This window comes from Heterodontus francisci, chromosome 17 (genome assembly GCF_036365525.1).
Source record: "Heterodontus francisci isolate sHetFra1 chromosome 17, sHetFra1.hap1, whole genome shotgun sequence".
Taxonomy (NCBI): Eukaryota; Metazoa; Chordata; class Chondrichthyes; order Heterodontiformes; family Heterodontidae; genus Heterodontus; species Heterodontus francisci.
Window position 1 is genome coordinate 71,138,429 of NC_090387.1, and position 27,310 is coordinate 71,165,738.

Consider the following 27,310-nt stretch of genomic DNA (forward strand, 5'->3'; position numbering starts at 1 on the left):
AAACTAATTTGGTAAAAAGGAAATAAAAAGGTACACACTCTAGGTGTAAAACACACAACTGGACAGGAGGGCTTTCTGCATATGGAAGCTGAAATACAACAAAAAATTGACATGTTCATCTACATGTAGAAATTTAATGAGTGACTGATATTTAGGGAGATTGCTCTATTTTTACCAGTGGCCCAATCAAAAAGAAACTGCATAGAATATACACAAAGAAACAGGCCATTCAACCCAATGGACTATGCCAGTGTGTATGCTCCACATGAGCCTCCTCGCATCCTACTTCTAACATTATCAGCATTATCTTTTCCTGTCTCCCTCATGTGCTTACCTAGCTTCATCTTAAATGCATCTCTGCCTCAACCACTCTATGGGTAAAGAAATTTCACCTGAAATTCCTATTGGATTTATTAGTGCCTGTCTTATGACCCTGGTTTTGGACTCTACACTACACCCTTAGGAGAGCTGTATTTGAACACAAATCTTACACAACAGTCCGATTAAATTGGGTTTATTATTCATTTGTGGGAGGTCAGCGTCACTAGCAAAGCCAGCATTTAGTACCCATCCCTAACTGCCCTCCAAGGTGGTGGCGAGCCTCCTTCTTGAACCGCTACAGTCCATCTGCTGTTCGGGAGTTCCAGGATTTTGACCCAGTGACAATGAAGGAACAGCGATATAGTTCCAAGTTAGATGGTGAGTGACTTGGAGGGGAACTTGCAGGTGTTGGGAGTTCCCATGCACCTACTGCTCTTGTTCTTCTAGGTGAAGAGGTTGTGGGTTTGGAAGGTGCTGTCGAAGGAGTCTTTGTCAAGTTGCTGCAGTGCATTTTGTAGATGGTACACACAGTAGCCACTGTGGTGAAGGGAGTGAATGTTTAAAAGGTGGTGCATGGGGTGCTTTGTCCTGGATAGTGTCGAACTGCACTCATCCAGGCAAGTGGAGATGATTCCATCACACTCCTGATTTGTGCCTTGTAGATGGTGAGTTACTTGCTGCAGAATTCCCAGCCTCTCACCTGCTCTTGTAGGCACAATATTTATATGGTTAGTCCAATTATGTTTGTCAAATAGTAGCCCCCAGGCTGCTGATGGTGGGGGGATTCAACAATGGCAATGTTATTGAACGTCAAGGGGAGATGGTTAGATTCTCTCTCGCTGGAGACGGCCATTGCCTGGCACTTGTGTATCCCAAAAGTTACTTGCCAATTAGCAGCCCGAATGTTGTCCAGGCATACAGGCATAGACTGCTTCAGTATCTGAGGAGTTGCGAAAGGTACTGAACACTGTGCAGTGAACATCCCCACCTCGGACTATGATGGAGAGATGGTCTGAGCAGATAAAATTTTAATGCAAAACCTACCGTACTGGCTGGCATCAAAACAGGTAATGGGCGCTCCGAGCACTTCTACAAAATACCCCATGCTACGCAAGTGTTGGTACATATCCCTAAAATTGGTGTGTACATGGTCACCATTCCTGAGGTAAGGAATAAGAAATATACATTGGAATAGCTCCTTTCATTGCTGAAATAATCTTAAATTTAAATATTTGGGGAAAATTTTAATCTACAGTAGAATTGAATGGTGGGTATGTGAAATCTTCATGTGAAAATTAACCAGCAGCACACCAATAGAACTTGCACTTCCAAACTAGCTTACGTCTTAAAAGATCATTTGGAGCTCCCCAATAGATGGGAATAGTGGTCGGTAGCAAGTGAGATTGTTCACAAAGCATATTGGTACCACTAAGCTAAATAAACCTTGCAACCATCAATATATCAATCTGGAATACATGAATTGCTATCAGGCCTCTCTTTCCTCTTCCAAAACCACCCACTATGCCAGGACCGTCACAAGAATAATGCCCAGCTTCTTTTCTCCACTACCAACAATCTCCTTAAACCCTTCACCTTGTTCCCTCTACCTACAATCGCCAATGTGTGAGTTCAGCATTTTCTTCCCTTCCTTTTGCCTCCCAGGGTATCTCCTGTTCAAGCCATGATTAGGTTTTTCTAGTTTCTGCCCCATCTCAAAGCTCATCTTATCCATGGGACACATCTCCTATTCTTTTGACTCCTTTGCTACTACATTGCTGGCTACCCAACTTCCCTTTCTGGCTCCGAGGCAAGCTGGCATTGTAAATAGTTCCTTCTCTGGCGGTGATGTCCCCTTCCCTTTCAAAGTTGCCATTATTAACCCCTCAATATCTATCTTCAACTCCTTGGTCCTTCCAAACCAACACTCCATCTCCAACCTCCCTGCCTCTTCAACATCCTCAAACAAACTGTTGCCTCCCAAACCTATGCCCATCTATCTGTCACCTCCATGTTTGACTCTCTCAAATCAAGTTACTCCATATGTCAAGGTTGAAGTTCGATAAGAATATACAACATGAAAGTAAACCAACATCTCTCCCTATTCAATCAATTTTCATTTACAGGAACTGGTAGTTGGACCTTGGTCTACATCTCCTGGCCACTTTGCAGTAGCATAGTGCTACATCTTCACTGCCTTACAGTTTATACTAATGCTTGCTAAAAGATTGCAAACTGCTCCACGTATCAGCCTCAGATCAACTCCCAAATGTATGTGAGCATAATTAAATTAAGGTTGGCTTTCCCAGGTGGGTTCTGTCCTGCTGGGAAGTAACAAAGATGCACTCCATGACTGCCTGCCAAAAGCTTTAGAAATGGGTTTAAGGTCTACAAAATAAAGTACCAAATGAACCAAATAGGCAATATTTTGTGTCAAATCTACATTAGAAGTTTTTGCTGTGTACTCTATTAAGCAATATTTCCTTCCAATGGAAGAACTGTAAAAGAGACCAGCTTGCCAAGTTAAAATGTTTAGTTCATTTACTATTGGGGTATTTTCAACTATATTAACATTACAGCAAAGATCTGTTTTTCATAGAGTTTGGGTTCAAACGGTATCCAATTTTCCTCACACGTTTTAAAATTTGCAAACTAGGGAACATTTTTGCTTTAACTACTGCAATCGTCTTACTGGTTCCATTAGCACATGCTGCTTCAATATATTTTGAGTGCAAAGCTCCAGTTATAACACAGGAACAGTAAAGAGAACAAACACAGTTCAACAGAAGTCCCTTGGGAGGAACTCACCAATCTAGCGGATCATTTTTCATGCGCAGATTATCCCTCGGAAAGTAACCAGGTGGGTAGCGCAGATTGTGATACTGATCCCAAAGGACTCTCTTACTACGAGGTGGTGTTGGAATGATCTTCACCTTGACTGGCAGCTTCACGGTTGACGTCATCTCATTGCCATTTTTAGACTTAAGTGAGGGAAAAAAAAAAAAAGGACTGGTCAGCACTACACAACACTTGCACAGATTGTAAATATACTGGACACTTTAATTTCAGGCTATTCAGCAAACAAAATCCTACTTGGTCCAAGCCTGCCTTGTACCTAAAATATTTGAAAGCTCGTCTCCAACATAGTTGTGCAGGAGCTACTTGTCAAATTGGACTAAGTTGCAGGAACACAAATTACTTATCACAAGTATGGAAGTGATTATTTGAATTGTTCCAGGGAAGTCATGACAGCCACTTTAGTTTCCCAAAGGACACTCATTCCAAATTATGCTATCTGCACAAGCTGCCTTTAGAGAATTCATTCATAAATAATATTAGAATACCAGTTCATAGGGGTTTCTGTAAATATGAGTGTAAACAATGAATTAAAGGATTGGGAACTCATCTCCCCTGCCTTATCTAATAGGGTAAAACAAATCTTGCATCGAATTTATTGCCTTCATTTTGCTTCTTTAGTACAGTTTTTTGGTTGCTCTCCATTCTGGTTTCTAATCTCATTTATGCATTGCTTCTGTAATTTTTTTTGGTACATTTTTGCTGCATTTCTCCATCTAATATATGGCAACAACTTGGAAGAAATTCAAGCAAGATCAAAAGTTAATGTCAATATTATGTTTCCGTATTATAAAGCCATGACAACCCAAATTCTATCTCAGATTGGTTCATTGTTTCACACGAGTCAACCATCTTCACTCCAGCAGCTAGAGAAGAGAAGACAACATGGAAGGTTGAGAGACTTTGTAGGAAGTCAATCCCGTTTCAAAGGTTTAGAGTCCAGACGCTGCTTTACAGTGGATTAGAATTTTGAGGAAAGAAATGGCCTGGAATTACATCAAACTCATCAGTACTCGTGGATTAAAGCTAACCCACAAATTAATTTTTTCTGAATGTTCCCAAATTAGTGATAGATATAATTTTATCTTCCTCTAATTTGTGGCCGTTTGGATGGTAACAAATGGAATTTTTCTTCCAAAAAACTGACTTCCTTGCATCCTAAATGACATCCACTAAAAGCCAAAAAATTGCATTTATATAACAATGTGTCTAGCGGGGGGTCTCTTGCTGTCTCCACCTGCTCTCATTGTAACAGGGTTTAATTTTAAACACAAATAAAAGCAAAATACTGCGGATGCTGGAAATCTGAAATAAATTATTAATTTTAAACACTGTTTTCAGCTCCCCTTTTTGTGAATCCGTGTTCAGTTTCCAATTATCAGGCAAATGACTGAGCACAAACAGGCTTTCTTTGGTTTAAAGATGAAATTTATTAAACCTTAAACTTCACTCTAATAAGGTTCACGCCTGCGGATACACGATGCGCTCATGCTAGCATGCGCATGCAATATAAACATGCAAGATAGGGACAGAAAAGAGTAGAAGAGATAAGAACAGTTTGAGGTAATATCTTGTTATTGTTTCTCGAGCTCACTGTAGTCCTTGACTGAAGTTATATTCTTGCATTTCGTTGGAGCCCAGGAATAATCTTAAAACTTTGTTCACATGGCAAACCTTTAGCTCTTTGAGTTTCACGTGTCTTCATTGGTTTCAGTTCCTTGAGAGATAGGCAGGCAGGCAGAGAGGCAGGCATTCTTAGTTCCAGGAGAGCACACAGCTGCCTCAAAACCCTTTGTCTAGGAATTCAAATTCAAAAAGCTCCCAGGGTGCTTAACAGGCTAGTCATGTGACTAGTTCCTTATATGGAACAGTCTCTTCACATCCCTTGTTGGATGCTCAAATTTCTCTGCCCCAGCCATGTGACTAAAACTAGTCTGACCACTTCTGTGTATTGAAGAGCAACTGCACAACCTCCATTGTTTCAACATTGTCTGTTACCGTGGAAATGTCTTTCCAGTCAGAGATTGCAATTTTTAAAGTTTTAATGCTCATGTGGTGAAATAATGTGTGCCTCAGGCAGATGAGGGTTTGCCTGACACTAATGCCATCTGTCAAAAATGTTTTAAAGTGTTTCAAGTGCAAATTTTAGAAATAATGTGAATAAGGTAGGTAAATCAAGCAGCCAAATTGAGCTCAATGAATTATCTTTGTGGTTTTGGTTAAAGGAATGTTAGCCAGGACACAAAACATCTTACTCTTCTTCCAGCAGTACAATGGGATCTTTAACATTCATATGACCAGAAACACTGTACTTTGGTTTAATGCCTCCTGTGAAGTATAGTGCCCATCACACCCCCGCCATACTGCACTGGATGTCAGCCTACTTTGTGCTCAAATCTCAAGTGAGGTTTAAACTTACAAGCTTCTGATTCAGAGGAGAAAGCACTGCCAACTAAACTAAGCAAAATGGCAAGCTGCGGAATACAGTTAACCCTTTGAGTACCAAAGCTCCACAGGCAACATTGAGACCCAAAGTACATCACCACTGTCAATAGATAATGGAGCTTCAAAGGTTAAATTGTGAGGACACAATGCATAAACTTGGCCTGTATCCCTTTGAGTTCAGAAGGTGCAGGATGATCTAATTAAGTGTTTAAAACAATAAAAAGACTTGTTAATGAGAAGCTATTTCCTCTAGTGGAGGAATCCAGAACACGAGGGCACAACCATAGAACTGGAGCAAAGCAATTCAGGAGTGAAGCAGAGCATTATTTCCATATAAAGGGTTGTGAAAACAGAATTCTATCCCTGCCACCACCACCCCCCCACCTCACAAAAGGACTGTGGATGAAGAATCAACTTAAATTTTCATTAGGTAAGGACATGGAGGCGGAGAGAGTTGTGGTGCAGATCAGCCAGGAATTGAATGGCGGAATAGACTCAAAAGACTGAATGGCTTATTTTTGTTCCTTTCCCTCTATGTAAAAATTGGCATCAATATGGACAAATAGGTTTGGAGAAATCTAGAAATTCAAAGTGCTTCACATACAATAAATTATTCTGAAGTGAAGTAACTTCTGTAGGAGACTCTAAAAACAGAGGACTTAAATAAAAGGTGACAATACCTAGGGACAACCGTCCCACATTTACACACATTCTACAAGGTACTCACTTAACCATAAATATCCGGTGCTAAAGTGAACCAAAATAGGTTAATGATTAAATATTTGATCAAAAATACAACGAATGTGTGTCCCACCAACTGGAATTAGTTTTACGAAAAAGTACAAAAATAGGGTTGCTGGTAAAAAAAAAAGCAGTCTCTCAGAGTTGAATCTGGTTTATGGGTTGTGGAGCATCTTACAACTCTTGCATTATTTTGCTTGCAAGGCAAGACAATAAAAAGACAGAAATGGAGTTTGGATCCATGGAATTTATTGCTTATAATTCTTCCATGTCGGCTCTCAAGCACCAAATATTGCTGCTGCCAAAGTATTAGAAGTATCAATAGCACAGTTTGCGAGGACTCTGCTGACGTTTTTCTCTCCCCAGTTCAGTGTGCTACTATTTTAAGAACTAGCTGGTGTCATTTCAGCCGACCAAACTCACCAACTCAGGAAGTCAAGATTAAAATTTGGTCTGCAACACATGCATCACAACAACCTATGAGGAGTTACTAGGCAACACAACAAAATGAATGGTTGGAATTTTAGACCCCCCCCACCCCCCCCCCGCCCAACCAGAAGAGTGGGCTGGTGGCGGGGGGGGGGGAAACTAAAATGGAGTGGGAGGCCCTTCCCAACCCACTCCCGCCTCCGTCATTTTACGCGGGGCGGCGGCGGGAAATGGCCCATCTGCCCTTGGCCAATCAAGGCCCTTAAGTGGCCTCTTAATGGGAGAAAAGAAAGAGGCCCTCCTGATCGGGCATCCTGTGCCCAGAGGGCCACTCCTGATGCCCCAACCACCCCAACACCCAACACGCCCTCACCCCCCCTCCCCCCAATCGATCCCCCCTTGCCTCGCCAGGACCCAACTCATCACCCCCAGCGAGGCCCCAAAAACCTACCCTTTTCCGGGGCCATTCTTCCTCTTCATCTGAATCATGTGGAAGCTGGGTTGCAGTTCCAGCAGTGGCTACCACTCCTGCTGATTGGCCAGCAGCTCCATTAGGCAGGACTTCCTGCCTCAAAAGGAGTTGGAAGTCCCACCCAAGACCAATTAAGGGCCTGGGGAGCGTAAAATCCGGACTGGATCCCCAGGCCCGGTGGAGGCAGGATTGCCACCGACTTTTTGGTCAGTGGATGGCTCCCGTCTGCCATGTGAAAAATTCCAACCAAAGTAACATAGCAACAAGCGACTCCAACTTTTATTTTTGTTCTTGGGGCATTGTGATACTGTTAAGGCTGCATTTATTGCCTGTCGCTAGTTGCCCGGAGATAATGGTCATCAGCCTTCTCCTTGAACTGCAGTAGTTCAATAGGGCTAGGATATTGGCCCAGTGATACATATCCAAGTCAAGATGATGTGTGACTTGGATATAAATGGAGCTAGGAAGGAACATAGGAGCAGGAGTAGGCCATTCGGTCCTTTTGAGCCTGTTCCGCCATTCGAGAAGATCATGGCTGATCTGATTGTGGTCTCAACTCCACTTTCCTGTCTGTCCCTAATAATCCTCGACTCCCTTGACTCTCAAAAATCTATCTAACTCAGCCTTGAATAAATTCAATGACCCAGCCTCAAATGGTTTCTGGGGAAGAGAATTCCACTGACTACCAACCCTCAGAAAAAATTTCTCCTCATCTCAGTTTTAAAAGGGAGACCTCTTATTTTTAATCTGTATCCCCTATTTCTAGTCTCCCCCATGAGAGGGAACATCCACCCATCAACACCCCTCAGGATCTTATGTTTCACGAAGATCACCTCTCATTCTTCTAAACTCCAATGGGTAAAGGCCCAGCCTGTTCAATCTTTCTTCATAAGATAAGTTCTTCATCCCAGGAATGAGTTGAGTGAACCTTCTCAGAACTGCCTCTAATACAATTATAATGTTGCTCCCACAACATTTCTGCACTTGTCCTTCTCGATGGTACAGGTCACAGTGGAAGGGAGGTACTTCCAAAGTAAGCTTAGGGTTGCTGCAGTGCATCCTGTAGATCATACAGCCAACATGTGTCATTAGTGGAGGAAGTGGTTATAGAGGCTAGCGGCTAGGGCATTCTCTTCCAGATCACAACTTATTCAAGAGATCTTTGGGGATAGAGAAGCATTAAGTGTTTGTTACATACTCACTCACCTGCAGGAGAGTTCGTTTTACTGGTATATTGCTAGACATTCATCACTAATTCATTTTTGCTGCTGCACCAGTGAGTTTGGCAGGTAAGTACAAGGCATAACTTCCTGAATCTATACAATATTTCATTTTTATAACACACCAAGTACAAGAAAAACCATTCACCTGACATACTTACATCATTTTCAGCTGGTGAGGCAACAGTAACCATCACATGGCCTTGAGCAATGCCTTCCCATGATGCAGCTTTCTTGGTGACAGATATCGATATAGCTAGAAATCCAGACCAAGGCCAGAGGACTTGGGAATAGGAAAAAGCAACTTCTATGTTGTCTCCATTCTGGGGTAAATATGGCTGCCATATTGGCTAGAAAAAAAAAAAAGAATTGTAAAAAGCCTTGTGTATATTTGACAAGTAACATCAGCTATTAATGAAACACTGGCTGGAGAAAGAGGGCAAAAGGAGATTTCCAAGAGAATTTAAACAGCTTTGCACCAAATGCAAAAGGTAGCCATAATTTCCAACCAGAGGCAGCCCCGACACTAAATCCCTCGACAAGGTACATGAAACAAGTATGGAGCTAAAAGTTTTCTGCACTTATTGGGGTTCATTTTGTGCTGGAAGCGGGGCTCTCTGCTCCAGGCCGAAAAAGCGGGGAGAACCTCGCCTCCACCTTTTCATGCCCCCACCCTGGGAGCAATCCTCCAGTCTTTGAGTCCTTTTTAAGGAGGTGGGATGCTTGCTCCTTTAAAGACTTCAAAAAGGGACAGGAATCCCTCCTCCAAGACCTTAAAAAAAAACTTTTAAAAACTCCAGAGCAGGACTTAGGGAGTGCTGCCTGTCAGATGATATGTTGAACCTCAGGTGGCTATAAAAGATTCTGGGGCACTGTTACTTTCTTATAATATGTTTAGTATTTGAGAGTGGCGCAGTGGTTAGCATCACAGCACCAGCAACCTGGGTTCAATTCTGGGTACTGCCTGTGCAGAGTTTGCAAGTTCGCCCTGTGACCGCGTGGGTTTCTGCTGGGTGCTCTGGTTTCCTCCCACAGCCAAAGACTTGCAGGTTGATAGGTAAATTGGCCATTCTAAAATTGCCCATAGTGTAGGTAGGTGATAGGAGAATGGTGGGGATGTAGTAGGGAATATGGGATTAATGTAGGGTTAGTATTAATGGGTGGTTATTGGTCAGCACAGACTTGGTGGGCCGAAGGGCCTGTTCCAGTGCTGTATCTCTATGACTATGCCTATGACTATGACTATCTGCTGGCCAGAGGGCTGGCAGCTCAGCAGTATTGGCAGCACCACCAGAAGCAGTAGCCACAGACCCAGGCCCAGTGATGCCAAACCAGAACAGAGGTAGGTGTCAGGCAAGGATGTTGGGGCCAGTCCAGTAGACCCCGGCAAGTGGGGCTGGGGGTCGTTCAGTCCGGGGGAGGGTGCGGGGTGTGGAGTCCAGTTGTTCCAGGTGAGGGATCTTCTGTGGGCTACACATTGACCAGATTGGAGGGATCCATACCACCCCAGGGAGGGCATCTCGTTTTACAAGGCGTCCTCCCAATGTGGTGGAGGCGCCCTCACCCCCCGCCACTGATAAGATCCCAGCAGCAGTGCGAAGAGGCCCTGAATAGGCCACTTAAGGGCATCAATTGGCCTCAGGACGGGAAGACCATCATCAGCCTATCCCACCCCCAGGAAGATCCCTCTGCCCTTCTGCCCCACCCCGCCACCTGTCACAATTCTCCATGCCCTCCCACCTCCGACCCTGCCTCAGGGGAGCTCGTAAAATCCCAGCTATTATAGTCTAACTTAAAACCATGGCTCTGAATTAACAAGGAGAGCACCAGCACTGTGCCACACCTGCTCACTTTGCACAGTTCTATATTCACTCATCCATTTAAAATATTGGAGATGGCCGTCATTTTCAATCTCTTGCGTGAGTTAATCCTAAATGTTTTTTCCAGGACATTACCTCCAGAGCAAGATCTAATGTAGGCCACTTGCTTTCTTTCATGTTATTAGCAGCTACAGAACAGGGGTGTCCAACCTTGTCACGTTAGTGGCCGTATTATAATTATTGTCCTAAATAGGGGTCCAGTGAGCAAATGTTTGAAACATAAAAGGTATTAGAAACTTATTTTACTATTAATCAAAGCCACAAAAATGTGCATTTTTGTGAACAAGCTTTAAATGAGACTAAATTATGAATTTTCTTTGTCATCACTATGCTGAACACTGATTTAGTGAGATAGTTGGCATTGTTTTTTCTTGCAGAAGTGGTCAATGTCTGCCCGCACACTTGATGTAGTGATGCGGAGTATTCCGGATAGATGTCGGCCTGTCAGGAATGATCACACACTGCATGTCTGTCTCCCTCTCTGCGCTTCTCTCTCTGTCTCCTCTGACAGTGTCTGTGTCGCTGCCACTCTGTGACACCCCCCACTCTCCTCCCCGGGCCTGGTTAGCCCAGAACCCTGCCCCCAGGTCCTGCTGCCTCCTCAGGAGGATTCTCCTCGGTGACTGTGGCGGAGATGAAGTGCCCGGGGCCCAAGCTCAAGGCCTAGAAGGCAACACTGGGAATGCAGTTTAGGCGGGAAGTGCCGGCAGACATGCAGCTCAGCCACCATCTTGACAAAAGAGCCAGAACATAAAAAAAAGTACAGAAGCATGTCCGCCATCTTCATAAAGGAAGATCTGCGCAGTGCGGCATCTCCACCGCATCAGTAAAGGAGATGCAGCCGTTGGTCACAGATAGTTTTGGTGGGCTGGAAGAAGCCAATGGCCGATTTTCAATGGGCGGGCTACATGCTGGACATCCCTGCTATAGAAACATTCAAATCTCTCTGCCAAATAATCTCTAGGTCTCTGCTGTCATCCAAACAGAAAGAAATTAAACTTTTGAACACCAACAGAAGAGAACTGCAAGAAGGCCGCTCAACTTTATTACTAAATCAAATGTTATTCTGAAACTGTACTGTGCTCTGCTCAGAGCACACCTTTAGTATGGTGTCTACTATTAGTAAAACGAGACACACAAGCACATTTAAATATGGAATTGGTGTAGAAAAGTAGTGATTTAGTGCATCAGAGTCTTCAGTTACGGAGGGAAGATTTAACAACCTTGAGCTCTTCAGCCTTGGAGGGGTTAACAGGACATTAAAAGATGATAACACTTTAGGAAAGGGACACCGCATCCAAATAAACTATCACAGTAGGGGAAAGGAGCATGGATTCAAGCTGCTATAAAAGAAAATTTAAGACTGATGTCAGGAAATCAATTCTGTAGAGCAATCAGCACTCAGAAATGGACTCCGAAAAGGATTCCGAAGAAGGGTCACTGACCCGAAATGTTTACTCTGCTTCTCTTTCCACAGATGCTGCCAGATCTGCTGAGTATTTCCAGCATTTCTTGTTTTTATCTCAGAAATGGACTGTCAGGCAAGGTTGTGGAGGCAAAACCAGGAATTTGATAGCAGGATGTTGTGATTAAGGGTACTGTAGGTTTTCCCCAGGTGGATGAGCTAAACAGGAGTGAATGTCGTGCACATTTGACATTTTTTTTTTTTAATATGAGCATCAGGATTTCACATTTTCACCCTCAAGCAAAGTCATTTTGCTTTCTGTACTTTTTGATTTAATTACCCTAGTTATTTAAAAATTCTATTGGGTTAGAAAATCTAGAGACCAGACTGCTTTGCAATGGGAGTCCATGGATTAAAGGGAAAGAAAATGAGGGAAGAGCTCTACAATTAGGATAATAAAGTTGGAAATGGTGGGAATTTAGTGTGGGCTGTTTATTACCCTACCTTCTATCCTCAGTTACATCAGAAGCTAAATCAATCCGGTTCTTATGCTACAAAGTATAACGTGTATTCATTGGGTTAAACTGCAATTTCAACTCTGAAGTATTCAGATATTGCATTCCATTCCACGATAATATATTTGTTCTTTTTCCTTCTTACACGATACACTTCCCAGGGCCAAGGAGACAACTAACCTGCCCTTAGACCTGTGCCAAAGATACTTTGAAACCAGCTGTTAGGAGATATGTAGCCTGCAGCGATTCTCCCTTACTGTGGAGAAAAGCAGGAGCTCCAACAGATTCCCCGCAAAGTAATTTAACTCCAATCTGAAGATTTGTTGAGGGATAGGCAACAATCTCAAAACATATGGCACAAGAGAGTTTGTACCGAGATGCACCATGCCATCTCACCCCATACTATTCTTGTGCACCAGTTTTATTTTACTAAATAAAAAAAGGAACGTGGCTACAAGAATAATGTCAAGAATACTAATACCCACATTGCTGTTGTACAGGTTTTGCATAGTGATAGATGCAGATAGATTTTGTACAGTGTTTACTGAAGAAATGAGTCCCAATATCAGATATATCAGTACTACCCGTCAACAGGACAAAAAAAGGCATTTCAGCCATTTTTGTAAATTCCACATCATTATCACCATCATGTAACAATGCTTACCTTGTCAATAATTCTACCAGTGACACCCATGCCATTTAAGATAGTTACATTGACGATAGTTGGCATTCCTCCACAATAAATGGGTTGGGAGCAGTACGGCCACATATACGGGCATTCAGTTAGATCAATGTAGCTTGGGCTCAAACTGAAAGGAAACAAAGTTGGCAATTACAGAATATAATTGTTTTATTTATTTGTCCTCAGGATGAGAGTCACTGGCCAGGACAGCATTTATTGATCATTCCAAATTGCCCTCTGGACTCACCACCACCTTTTCAAGAAAGGAGGGAGAGAGAAAAAACAGTGAACTACAGGTCAGTTAGCCTATCAGTCATTGGGAAAATGCTGGGATCCATTATTAAGGAAGTCTTAACAATGCACTTACAACAAGTCAACATGGTTTTATTAAAGGGAAACCCCGTTTGACAAATTTATTAGAGTTTTTTTGAGGATGTAACTAGTAGAGTAAATAAAGGGGAGCCAGTACATGTAGTATACCTGGATTTTCAAAAGGCATTCAATAAGGTGCCACACAAAAGGTTAATAGGCAAGATAAGGGCTCATGGAGTTGGGGTAATATATCATGGATGGAGGATTAGTTAACAGACAGGAAGCAAAGTGTGGGCATAAATAGGGCATTTTCAAGTTGGCAGGAAGTAAATAGTGCAGGGGCCTCAGCTATTTACAATCTATATTAATGACTTAGAAGACAAGACAGAGGGCAACGTATCCAAGTTGCTAATGATACAAAGCTAGGTGGAAAGGTAAGTCGTGGGGAAGACAGAGGCTGCAACGAGATATAGACAGGTTAATTGAGTGGGAAACAAGCTGGCAGATGGAGTATAATGTAGGGAAGTGTAAAGTTATTCACTTTGGGTGTAAGAATAGAAAAGCAGATTTTTCTTTTTAAAAAGGTGTGAAACGAAGTGTTGATGTTCAAAGAGACTTGGGTGTGCATGTACAAGGAATACAAGTTAGCACAAGGTACAGCAAGCAATTAGGAAGGAAAGTGGCATGCTAGCATTATTGCAAGAGGATTGGAGTACAGGAATAAAGAAGTCTTGCTGCAGTCCTGTCGACCCTGCAAAGTCCTCCTTACTAACATCTGGGGGCTTGTGCCAAAGTTGGGAGAGCTGTCCCACAGACTAGTGAAGCAATAGCCTGACAGTCATGTTCACAGAATCACACATTGCAGATAATGTCCCAGACACAATCATCACCATCCCTGGTACGTCTTGTCCCACCAGCGGGACAGACCCACCAGAGGTGACGGCACATTGGTATACAGCTGGAAGGGTGCTGCTCTGGGAGTCCTCAAGGTTGACTCTAGACCCCATGAAGTCTCATGGCATCAGGTCAAAAATGGACAAGGAAACTTGCTAATTACCACCTACCATCCTCCCCTCAGCTGATTAATTAGTTCTTCTCCATATTGAAGACCAACTGGAAGCAGCATTGAGGGCAGCAAGGGAACTTCATTGTCCATCACGAAGAGCAGTTCGGGAGCATCACGACTGACCAAGCTGGCAGAGTCCTAAAGGACCTTGCTGCTAGACAGTCTGCGGCAGGTGGTGAGGGAACCAAGAGGGAAAAAGCTACTTGACCTCATCTTCACCAATCTACCTGTCGCAGATGCAACTGTCCATGATAGTGTTGGTAGCAGTGATGACCACACAGTCCTTATGGAGACAAAGTCCCATCTTCACATTGAGATTACCCATCATGTGTGACACTACCACTGTGCTAAATGGGACTGATATCAAACAGATCAAGCAACTCAAAACTGGGCACCCATGAGGTGCTGTGGGCCATCAGCAGTAGCAGAATTGCATTCAGCCACAATCTGTAACCTCATGGCCCGACATATCCCCCATTCTACCATTACCATCAAGCTAGGGGACCAACCCTGATTCAATGAAGAGTGCAGGAGGGTATGCCAGGAGCAGCACCAGGCACACCTCAAAACGAAGTATCAACCTGGTGAAGCTACAACACAGGACTACTTGCATGCCAAACAAACAGTGGAAGCAATATATGATAAACAGGACTAAGCGACCCCACAACCAATGGATCAGATCAAAGATCTGCAGTCCCACCACACGCAGTCGTGAATGGTGGACAGTTAAACAACTAACAGGAGGAGGTCGCTCCACAAATACGCCCATCGTCAATGATGGGGGAGCCCAGCATATCAGTGCGAAAGATAAGGCTGAAGCATTTGCAACAATCTTCAGCCAGAAGTGCCGTGTGGATGATCCATCTCGGTGTCCTAAGGTCCCCAGCATCACTGATGCCAGTCTTCAGCCAATCCGATTCACTCCACATGATATCAAGAAACGACTGAAGGCACTGGATAGTGCAAAGGCTATGGGCCCTGACAATATTCTGGCAATAGTACTGGAGATCTGTGCTCCAGAACTAGCCACGCCCCTATCCAAGCTGTTTCAGTACAGCTACAACACTGGCATTTACCCAGCATCTGGAAAATTGCTTAGGTATGTCCTGTGCTCAAAAAGCCGACCAATTACTGCCCCATCAGTCTATTCTCAATCAATCATCGCAAAGTGATGGAAGGGGTCGTCAACAGTGCCATCAAGCGGCACTTGCTCATGATGCTCAGTTTGGGTTCCGCCAGGACCACTCAGCTCCTGACCTCATTACAGCCTTGGTCCAAACATGGACAAAAAAGAGCTGAACTCAAAAGGTGAGGGGAGAATGACTGCCCTTAACATCAAAGCAGCATTTGACAATGGCATCAAGGAGCCCTAGCAAAACTGGAGTCAATGGGAATCAGGGGGAAAACTCTCCGCTGGTTGGAGTCATACCTAGTGCAAAGGAAGATGGCTGCGGTTGTTGGAGGTCAATCATCTCAGTCCCAGGACATCACTGCAGGAGTTCCGCAGGGTAGTGCCCTACGCCCAACCATCTGCAGCTGCTTCATCAATGACCTTCCCTCCATCATAAAAGGTCAAAAGCGGGGATGCTCACTGTGCAATCATCAATGTTCAGCACCATTCCTGACTCCTCAGATACTGAAGCAGTCCATGTCCATATGCATCAAGACCTGGACAATCTCCAGGCTTGGGCTGAGAAGTGGCAAGTAACATTCGCACCACACAAGTGCCAGGCAATGACCGCCTCCAACAAGAGAGTCTAACCATCTCCCCTTGACGTTCAATGGCGTTACCATTGCTGAATCCCTCACTATCAACATCCCGTGGGTACATTGACCAAAAACTGAACTGGACTGGCCACATAAATGCTGTGGCTACAAGAGCAGGACAGAGGCTGGGAATTCTGCGGTGATTAACTCACCACCTGTCTCCCCAATGCCTACCCAGTATCTACAAGGCACAAGTCAGGAGTGTGATGAATACTCTCCACTTGCCTGGATGAGTGCAGCTCCAACAACACAAGATGTTCGACACCATCTAGGACAAAGCAGCCGCTTGATTGGCACCCCATCCACCACCTTAAACATTCACTCCCTCCACCACTGATGCACAGTGGCAACAGTGTGTACCATCTACAAGATGCACTGCAGCAACGCACCAAGGCTCCTTAGACAGGACCTTCCAAACCCACGACCTCGACCACCTAGAAGGACAAGGGCAACAGATGCATGGGAACACCACCTGCAAGTTCCCCTCCAAGCCACACACCATCCTGACTTGGAACTATTATCACCATTCCTGGGTCAAAATCCTGGAACTCCCTTCCTAACAGTACTGTGGATGTACCTACACCCCAAAGATTGCAGCGGTTCAAGAATGCAGCTCACCAACACTTTCTCAAGGGCAATTAGGGATGGGCAATAAATGCTGGCCTAGCCAAGGACACCCACATCCCCCGAAAAAATAATATGTACAGGGTTTTGGTGACACCGCATCTGGAGTGCTATGTGCAGTTTTGGTCTCCACATTTAAGAAAGGATATACTTGCACTGGAAGCAGTGCAGCGAAGGTTCACTTAATTGGCCCCTGGGATGAGGGGGTTGTCCTATGATGAGAGACTGAGTAAATCGGGCCTATACTCTTGAGTTAAGGAGGAAAGGTAATCTCACTGAAACATCTAAGAATCTAAGGAGGACAGGGTAGACAGATGGCTTCTGCTGGTGGGGGAATTTAAAACCCGGGGGCATAGTCTCAGAATAAGGGGACAATCATTTAGGACTGAGATGAGGAGAAATCGCTTCACTCAAAAGGTTGTGAATCATTGTAATTCTCTACCCCAGAGGGTTGCAGATGCCCCATCCTTGAATATATTTAACACTGGAATAGACAGATTTTTGATCTCTCAGGGAATCTAGCAGGCGAGAAAGTAGAGTTGAAGCCCAAGATCAGCCACGATCGTACTGAATGACAGAGCAGGCTCGATGGGCCATATGGTCTACTCCTGCTCCTATTTCTTAATGCACCTTCCTGAACTGCTGCAGTCCAAGTGGTGTAGGGACACCTACAGTGCTGCTAGGGAGGGAGTTCCAGGATTTTGACCCAGTGACAGTGAAGGAGCAGTGATATAGTTCCAAGTCAGGATAGTGAGGGACTTGGAGGGGTACTTGCGGGTCGTGGTATTCCCATGTGTCTGCTGCCCTTGTCCTTCTAGGTGGTAGATGTTGTGGGTTTGGAAGGTGCTGTCAAAGGAGCCTTGGTGAGTTGCTGTCACTGTGCACTGGTGGTGGAGTGAGTGAATGTCTAAGGTGGTGGATTGGATACTGATCAAGAGGGCTGCTTTGTCTTCAATGCGGTCAAGCTTCTTGAGTATTGTTGGAGCTGCACTCATCCAGGTAAGTGAACAGTCACATTCACAAGACAATAGTGCAGCTCGACATAGCAGGTTCTGCCACAAACAAATAACAGTTTGGTGTTTAGTTCAGATCCACAGACATCTGCACAACAAAGAACTTTTTGCATCTGTTATTAATTCAAAGATACCTAATGTTTCAAAAGAGATTGGTATCTGCACAGTACAGGCATGCCACCGATCTCTGCTCTTTGGACCAATTGCTCAGTAAGAACAAAGACTTGCACTTGTATGGTATGTTTAACATAATCCTAAGGTTTGGCACATTGCAGAACAGACCTAGTGTGAACAAATTAGGAACAACTGAATCCATGGTCGAATAGATAGATATTCAGAAGCCTTTTAAGCAGGTAGGGAAGTAGTAATACAAAAAATGTTTAGTTCCTAGAACACATCCCAAAAGGCACAACCTAGACAACTGAAAACTCGCACTATAGTATATACTGCATTGTCAGTTACATGGTGTAATTCTTAATAATCAAGCTTATCCTTTAACTTCACATGGCCAACACACAGCAGATACATTGACAGCAGCTGGAACAACCTACAGGAACAGGGTGGGGATATAAAATCACTTGGACCACTGACCCTTTTAGGAAGTTTTCCCTTTTGGAAAAGTGATCCTCTATAACTTACAGAAGTCTGGTCTGAGAAAATACCATTGACTCATTAAGCATGCTCCACTCCGGGGTTACGCATGATTATTCCATCATAGACTTCCTCATAACCTCTGCTTTACAGGCCACTAAGAGCCTTCCCATATTAATTTACAAAATAAAAGTAAGCAGTGTTAATATTTGTGATCATCTTCTCTCTTCCTAAACAGGTACTTTTGATTTTCCTTTTCAAGATGTTAATAATGGAATCAGAGAAAGCAGTGCAGTAATTAAATAACTGAATAAAATATTAAATTGGGTAAGCAACAGTGGATAAATTTTAATGCTAACAAAATGTAAAGGACTGTATTGAGGAAAGAAAAGCAAGGGATGCACGTAATCCATGAATGATGCCATCAAAAAAGAGAGACCTGGGGGTGTTGACAGACAGACACTCAGCATGTCCATACAGTGCAGAACAAAGACAACAGAATGCTGTATTCTACTGTATTGGTTATGTAGTTCAAGTCTATAGTGCACTCTGGTTTGACAGAACCTCGAGTATTGTATCCAGCTCTGGCCGCCAAGACAGGAGGGAGATGTTGAAAATTGGAGGCAACCATAAAGTTGATCACCAGGTCTTAAACGATCGAGTTACAAGGAATAAGGAAACTTGGGATGAATCCTGGAAAGGTGGTTCCAGAGATGGGATTTTATAGAGGTGTACAAAGAATGTGAAAGATAAATCTAAAATATTGTTTAAATTAATTGCAGGAATGGATCAAGGGGATACTGATTTAAGCCAGTAAAAAAAAAGTTAAGTATTGGCAAGGAAATTCTTCTCTAAGTGATCAAAGTTATGGAATAAACATTTAAGAAATATAATGGTTCAAAACCCTAGAATCTTTTCCGTAATTGACCTCTAACATTACCTGACTCAGCCCCTGCCTCAGGTCATCTGCTGCTGAAACCCTCACCCATCCCCTCATTAACTTTAGACATGACTATTCCTGATCAACTTCCTACATTCTACGCTCCATAACCCTCAGCTCATCCAAAACTGTGCAGTCCGTGTCCTAACTCGCATCAAGTCCCTTTCACCCTGTGCTTGTCGACCTACAATGGCTCCCAGTTAACCAACACCTCCATTTTAACATTCTCTTGCCGGTTTTCAAACCTCTCCATGGCCTCATCCATCCACCCTCTCCCTCCCCCTAGCCCAACCCAATCTCTGAATCTCCTGCAGCTCCACAGCCCTTCAAGATATTTGTGCTCCTCCAATTTTGTCCTTGAACACTCACAATTTTGAAATACTCCACCATTGGTAGACCAGCTGCCTGGGCTCAAAGCTCTCCAAATCCCTTCCTAAACCTCTGATTCTCTACCTCACTTTCCTCCTTTAAGATGCTCCTTCAAACCTACCTGTCCGGTCAAGCTATTGGTTATCTTCCCTAATTTAGAAATGCCCGTGAAGCACCTTGGAACGTTAAAGGCGCAATATAAATACAAGTTGTTATTGTAAGAAACAACTGGATGCGAATAGGATTTTTTGGATCTTTCTGAAATAATGAACTAAGATGAGCCATAACTGTGCCTTGTTGACCCATAACTGTCTTGTGATTCAATTACTTTCTCTGGAATTCAGTTCGGTGAGGAAAAAAAAAGTTGCTAATTTTTAACCTCGATCAAGGTTTATGAAAATTGTATGTATGTCGGCTGTACTCACTATCCAAAGTAAATAGCTTTCTTATTGCAAACCATTATGTTCAAGGCACCCCAATAACGCTACCATCTCCTCCTGCTCATTTGATAATGTTATTTTTCTCACTCGCCTGATCGGTCTACAATACATTAGCCTGGAGCCAAAAGGCCAAAGCAGGTCACTCGCTCCCAATTCACATCGTCAATCTTCAACCAGATACAAGAATTTATATATGACAGATATCCTTCTTTCCATCTGTGGCAAAGCTACCAGCCTCAGCTTCCAGCTGGGACAGCAAAAGATTAGAACCGCAAAAGAATGATGTTGGAGCATTAGAGCAAGTGGAGTGTGTTACAGTAGGAGATCATCCAGCTAGAACAGTGGCCACAACATAATTCAGTTTAAAAGTAATTATGGAAAGAGACCAAAAAAATATCAAAAAAGGTAAAAATGCTCAACTGGGGAAAAGCTCATTTCAAGTAGGAAAAAAAAAAGGGACAGAGCACAAGTAGATTTGAAAAGACGGTTGCAAGGTAAAGCTGGAGTGGAGTAAAGGAAGATGTTCAGGGAAGAGATAATTCTAGTAAAACTAGGCATATTCCTTTGAAGGGAAAAGGTAGAGCATCGAAAGCTAAGAGAGCCCTGGATAAAACAGGAAATAAGTTAAAATAAAACAGTAAAAGGAGGCTAATGACAAATGTGAAGAACAAGATTCAGTTAATAACCAAGAATAATACGGATAGTAGAGGAGTTAATTGAAAAAGTTAATCCTAGGCACAGGTGAGGTTATGAGAAATGATTAGCAGCAACATTAAATTGAACCCAAAAACATTTTATAAACTATAAAGTGTAAGCGGTTAGCTAGGGAAAATGTTGAGCCTATTAAAAGGACCTAAAGGGAAAGCTTTGTGTAAAGACTAAAGTAAGTAAATGAGGGGTTGCATCTGTATTCACAAAGGAAGCAGACGATGTGAAGGTTAGACTAAAAGTAGTAAATTATGGACAGAATAGTAATAGATACAGAATATACACTAAAAAGATAAGTCATCCAATTCAGATGGAATGCATCGTAGGTTGTTCAAAGAGCAAGGTAGAAATATCAGAGGTATTGTTCAAAATGTTTCAATCCTCATTAGATACAGGAGTAGTGCCAGAGAACAGGAGGGTTGCTAATGTTATACCAGTACTCAAGAAAGGGGATAGGGATAAACCAGGAAACTATAGGTCAGTCAGCCTAACATCAGTGGCAGTAAAGTTATTGGAAACCACCATCAGGGACAAAACAAGTTTTTCTTTGGAAAGGTATGGGTTAATCAAGGAGAGTCAGCATGGACATTAAAAGGTAAATTGTGCCCGAATAACCTGATTGAATTCTTTCATGAGCTAACAGAGAAGATTGATCAAGGTAGTGGAGTAGGTGTTGTATATTTGGAATTTTGGAAAGCATTCAACAAAGTGCCATACAGGAGGCCTATTTAAGAAGGAAGCTCATATGGAATGAAGGGGAAAGTGACAGTACAGATACAAGATTGGCTTAATGACAAGAAGCAGAGGGTGGTGGTGGTAGGTGAATGTTTTACAGACTAGGTGGTGGTTTGCAGTGGTATTCCTCAAAGGTCAATTTTGGGTCCATTACTTTTTTCAATTTTTATAAATGACAGATTCCGGTGTATGGAGCAGAATTATCATCAAGTGTGTAGCTGATAATGAAATTTGACAAAGTAGTAGAGAGTGATGAGAACAGTTACAGGTTTCAGGATTACATAGACAGGATGGTGAAATGGGCAGAAACATGGCAGGTGAAATTCGATGCAGAGAAGTGTGAAGTGGTGCACTTTGATAGGACTAATATGGAAAGACAATGCTATAAATGGCTGAATTTTGAAAAATGTAGCTGAGCAGAGACACCTTGATGGCCATATACACAAATTCTTAAAAAGGTGACAAGTCAAGTTGATGAGGTGGTTAAAAAGTATATGGGTTAGTTGGGTTTATAAATAGTGGAATGGAATATAAAAGCAGAGAGATCATGCTGGAACTTTATAAATCACTGGTTAGGCCTTAGATGGAATATAGTGTGAAAAACTCTGGGCATCACACTTCAGAAAAGACTAAAAAGGCTTGAGAGAGTGTACAGAGGTGGTGTATTAGGACGTTATCAGGGACCTCAGTTGGGACACAGAAGTTGGAAAGGTTAGGACTGTTCTCCTTGGAACAGAGAAGGTTAAAAGGTGACCTAACAGAGTTAAGATGATAGAATAGATTATTCCCTCTGGAAAGTAGATCAATAACTCAAAGTCAGATTCAAAATTATTGGCAAAAGATCTGGAGGGGAGAGAAGAAATGTTTTCGCTCAGTTGTTGGGATCTGGAATGCTCTACCTGAAAAGAGAAGGGAAGCCAATTCCATAAATAATTTTAAAAAGGGAGATAGACAGATAATTGAGGATGAGGAACTTAGTGGGGACGTGGGACCAAGCACAACTGCACTTTCAAAGGGTCAGCACAGGCATGATGGGCTGAATGGCCTCTGTCTGTGCTGTAACTTCTGCTTAACATCCCAAATCACGCAGTACCTGGAAAAGTTCCCTAAAACTGTGTATTTTAAGAGGGATTTAACTTTAGAAAAAAAAAACTTGTGCAACTTGAATAAAGTGCTCTACTGCTAAAATCCTTATGAACACCTTTGTCTCCTCTGGACAGAGGCAGGCAATCGTGCAGAGTTGGATGTCAGCAGTCAAGATTTAAAGCTCAGCTCAGGATGAAACAGGGTACCAATGTTGCAGTTTGGCCTAAGACGGTGACTGTGGAGACAGATGGCATCAGTGGCTAGGGTGCAGAGGTTGTGGTAGGGGCTGAAGATGATGTTATGACTTATCCAAGAGACAGCACAGAGGCAGTCAAAGGCTTAGGGAAAAAGGTATGGCTGGATGTCAACAATATACATGTGACTAAATCAGGCTCAGCCATTAAAGTCAAGTTTGTTTACAACACTCGAGTGAGAAATGGTCAAGGTATTCAAGGTAGGGCTGCTGGTACTCAAAAGCACTCCCTAGCAAGCATCACTATCTTCAACACAAGAAATGAGGAAACTAGAGAGGAAAAAAAAAGTACATCATCCACCACAGCTCTCACCTGGCTTGAGGCTTGTAGATTTTGAGAATTTGGTATGCTTTCAGCAGATCCAGCTTGCCATGACCCTGTTCAAACATGTTGACTCCAGGCAGTCTGCGTGCAGAGGCTATCAATGCTTGTTTCATACTGGCTGGATTCACCATCTCACGGTGCTGCACAGTGCTAACAAAGAAACAGAAAGCAAGTTTTCATCACAAGAAACTCAACGGAATTCAGCTGATTAAACGGGTTGGAGTTTTGTACAAATTGCAAAAAAAAACAATTAGCTGAGAAGATAACCATTTTCCTCACCACCAAGTCAAATTTCCACTTCACTTGCCACAGGGACTCCTTTAACCATAGAAAAAATTCTTTTGAATGATCAAATGGATCAAAAACATTGTAATCTGAAAGACTGCAAAAAAGTGAATTTGAACAAGCCAATGCAACCAACTGTCCAAGGTCAGCTAACCTTACTTATTTATTAATTAATTTTAATGCACACTTCCGAAGTCCAGCAAGCAAGAATAGGGTCGTTGAAGATTTCTTGCATAGTTTCTATAAATGATACTTGGTGAAACTTAACAGTCTAGTGGGTCAAGAATCACTTAGACCAATAAGAAGTGAAGAAGGGAATCTTATTTGAGGGATTTTAGAAGCAAGTAACCACTTTAGTAATGGGAATAACACTTCAAATATGCAGGCATCTAACTGGGACTTATAACATACTGCTTCAATCTACACCTCTGATCAGTTGCATTACCCTGCCATGAAAATAAACCAAATTTCATTGGAAGGTTTGTACCAACTCTTGAACCAGAACCAGCCCCAATTTAAAACAGGTTATCTAGTTTACAAACATACCAGTAGCAACTGCAATCTAAATCCGGTATCCGTTTCTCATATCTCTAGTAACTTATTAGTTTAACTCCAGGCTGTAAAGCTACTTTCAAAAGAACAGCAAACATTGGCACAAACTAATGTTTGACCAATCCACAATGTGGCTTGCCCAAACATCTATTCAATACAAGACTTAAAAGCTAATTATAAAAGATAAAATCTTGAAAACTCTTCAGTAAATAACTAAATAGTACCATAAGTGGCAGCACATGGGTGTTCCAACTTCTTATGCCATGGTGTTGTAGAATATGGATTTGTTTTCCCACATAAAAGTTCCTAAACAATTATGTTGAGGGAAAACACTGAGCAAAAGACCAGATGCTTCTCCAAATAATTGGAAAATCAAGAGACTGATCACATTTAGAACCAATCCAAGGCACTAGATAAAAAGTGACAGTGCGGAGGCACAAAACAGGCAGTTTGACTACCCTCTGAGGAGATCCCAGTGATCTCAAAACAGACAAGGATAAATTGAACTCGAGAGGCATAAAAATGAAAAAGGAACTGTACAGGAACCAATACTATAAATTAAAAAATTAAGAATCACATTCAAAGCTTTTGTTACACACTTTTTTAAAGCAGGATTCCTAGAGAAAGATTACCCAAGAACACAAGCAATAGGAGCAGGAATAGACTGCACAGCCCCTCGAGCCCACTCTGCCATTCAATGTGGTCATGGCTGATCTTCTGCCTCAACACCACTTTCCCATCAACTCTGCAAATCCTTTGTTTCCCAGACAGACTTTTGGTCTTTCGATCTTAGACATACTGCCAAGACTGAGGCATACATTATTTCACCACGTGAACATTAAAAAAAAAACTTAAAAACTGCAAGTTCCTGACTGGAAAGACATTTGCATAGTACCAGACAATGTGGAAACAAAGGGAGCCAGTCCCTGCGTCCAATACACAGAAAAAGACCTGGTGAACCAGTCAGTCATGTGACCACCTGCTGGCCAACCATGGGAGTTTTAAACTGGAAAAACAGATTTTGGAACTCAGAGCATCGTGTGCTCATGGACTGAGAACATCTCGCCTGTTTGCCTGACTTCATCTCTTTCCCATAGAACTGAATCTTGTGAAATCACAAACTCAAACAGAACAGTCTCCTCCATGAACAAGGTTTAAGCCGAATACTGGGCCACAAAACACAAGACCATATCTTAAATCAAGGACTACAGCGAGTTCAAAAAACAGTAACAAGATATTGCCTCAAACTGTTCTATTTATCTTTTCTTTTGCTTTCTGTCCCTATTTGCATGTATCACGCGTGCATGCTAGCGTGGGTGCGTTGTATATCCATCTGACAGAATCTGACAGGGTATTGTCAGCAAAGATATAATTAGAACTGAGGAAACTTGAATTTGAGGAGCGCGCGCCACACAGAGCGAGAGTGTGTATTCTGGAAAGAATGCGAAGAACGAGAGTTGAAACTGCTTGAATTAGCTAGGCGGCGACAGAGTAACCCTAGGGAAAGCATGGCCAATATGGAAGAGCACATTTCAGGACTGGATACACGATTGCCAAAACTCGCTCAACTAATTCTAAAATTCAATGAGGAGGATATGGAAGCATTTTTTGTGTCCTTCGAAAAACTGGCAAGGCAGCTAAAATGGCCAGCTGAGACCTGGTCTCTTTTACTGCAAAGCAAACTAACTGGGAAAACCCATGAAGTTTATTCCTTGTTGCCAGATGAGAATTCATCAAATTATGAACTGACCAAAAATACTATCCTTGGGGCATATGAATTATTACCCGAAGCCTCCCGCCAAAGTTTAGAACCCTCAAAAAGCAAGCCAAACATATCTGGAGTTTGAGAGAAACAGGCTTTTGACCAGAGGCTGAGGGCTTTAAAAATACAGCTCAGCTATGAGACTCAGAAAAGTAATTCCGCTATTGGAATTTAAAAACTCTCTTCCATTCTCAATAAAAACCCATGTCAAGGAGCAGTGGGTTCAGGGATCCCGGCAAGCAGCTGTTCTGGCCGATGAATTTGTTTTCATTTATAAGACGGTTTTCCAGGGGAGAACCTTTCCTGATCACCCCCACAAACCCGAAAAGGACATAGGGTGAGGTGGTGATATTTGCCCAGGTAGTCCTGGAAGAGAAAGGAAAGCAGCAGAAATAGGGGGCCTTCCTCCAGCCAAAAAGGAAGTTGCTGCGAGCAAGAGTGAGACCCGGAGACCTGTGAGCTCCCATTGTAATAAAGCAGGGCATTTACAAGCTGACTGCTGGAAACAAAAGGGGAAACTAATAGGACTAAATCAAGGCACACCCGCTTAGTGCAGACGAGGGCCTGATGGAAACCATGGAACGGGCTGTGGCTTTGACTGCAGTAAGGGTGCAACCCAGGAAGCTTATTACAGTTAGTGCAGGAAAAAAGTTAAATAGGATTCCTGAAGGTCATCAGGGATTTGTATCTGAAGAGAAAGTAACCCCATATCCCTCGAGTGGGGCAAGCAAGCCCACAGGTGATTCTCAGCGACACAGGAGCCACCAGATCCCTTTTACTGGGAAAAGGCCTGACCTCTCTCCCAGAGAGTGCAATGAACACCAAAATGGTGGTGAATGATATTGGAGGGCAACGTATGCTTGTACCTGTACACCGGGTGCACTGGAGTGCGACCTAGTTTCGCGACCGGTGATTGTAGGGATTGTCCCTAGTTTGCCTGTGGACGGGGTTGGCCTGCTCCTAGGTAATGATCTGGCGGGGGTGAAGGTGATAGCGCCCCCCGAGTAGTGAAAGTAAGACCACAGGAGGTCAGAGAAATAGGGCAACAGGAGACGGTCTGCTACAGCTTCCCTGAATGTATGGTGGATTAAGCAATGATCAAACCAGCTCCCCCAGAGGAGACTGCATTGGCACTGCAGGCAGATGACCACGATGTCTGCTTGTCCAAAACTTTGGAAAGTTAGGAGACCCAGGGAATGAATTAATTGGATCTTCCCTAGCTGAGGCTCAGCGAGCCAACCCAGTATTGAGAGAGTTAGCACAGGCTGCCCAGTCTGAAGGTGAAGCAGAGGAAGGTCCTGTCTGCTACTATTTAAAGAATGAGGTACTGATGAGGAAATGGAGTTCACCTCACAGACCTGAGGGCAAGACGTAGACAGTGGTTCACAAGTTAGTGGTGCCGCAGAGGTACCAGGGAGAAATATTATGAAGGATCCACGAGACTACAGTGGCTGTACATGCCGGTATACGAAAGACCAAAGCCAGCATATGACAGCAGTTTGACTGGCCAAAACGCCAC

At 43.1% G+C, this 27,310-nt stretch overlaps 1 protein-coding gene across 4 annotated transcripts in view; it reads right to left on the reverse strand.

Annotated features, from left to right (window-relative positions):
• The window catches only part of mbtps1 (membrane-bound transcription factor peptidase, site 1), a 181,022-nt gene that overhangs the window by 31,669 nt on the left and 122,043 nt on the right, over positions 1-27,310 (reverse strand). For all 4 annotated transcript variants that reach the window (XM_068049631.1, XM_068049632.1, XM_068049629.1 and 1 more), the window contains exons 11-15: positions 23,181-23,342; positions 12,946-13,090; positions 8,643-8,831; positions 3,127-3,299; positions 1,366-1,481 (exon numbers count right to left, since the gene is read on the reverse strand). In XM_068049631.1, coding sequence (XP_067905732.1) covers positions 1,366-1,481; positions 3,127-3,299; positions 8,643-8,831; positions 12,946-13,090; positions 23,181-23,342 — 785 coding nt within the window. The remainder of the gene's footprint in view (positions 1-1,365; positions 1,482-3,126; positions 3,300-8,642; positions 8,832-12,945; positions 13,091-23,180; positions 23,343-27,310) is intronic.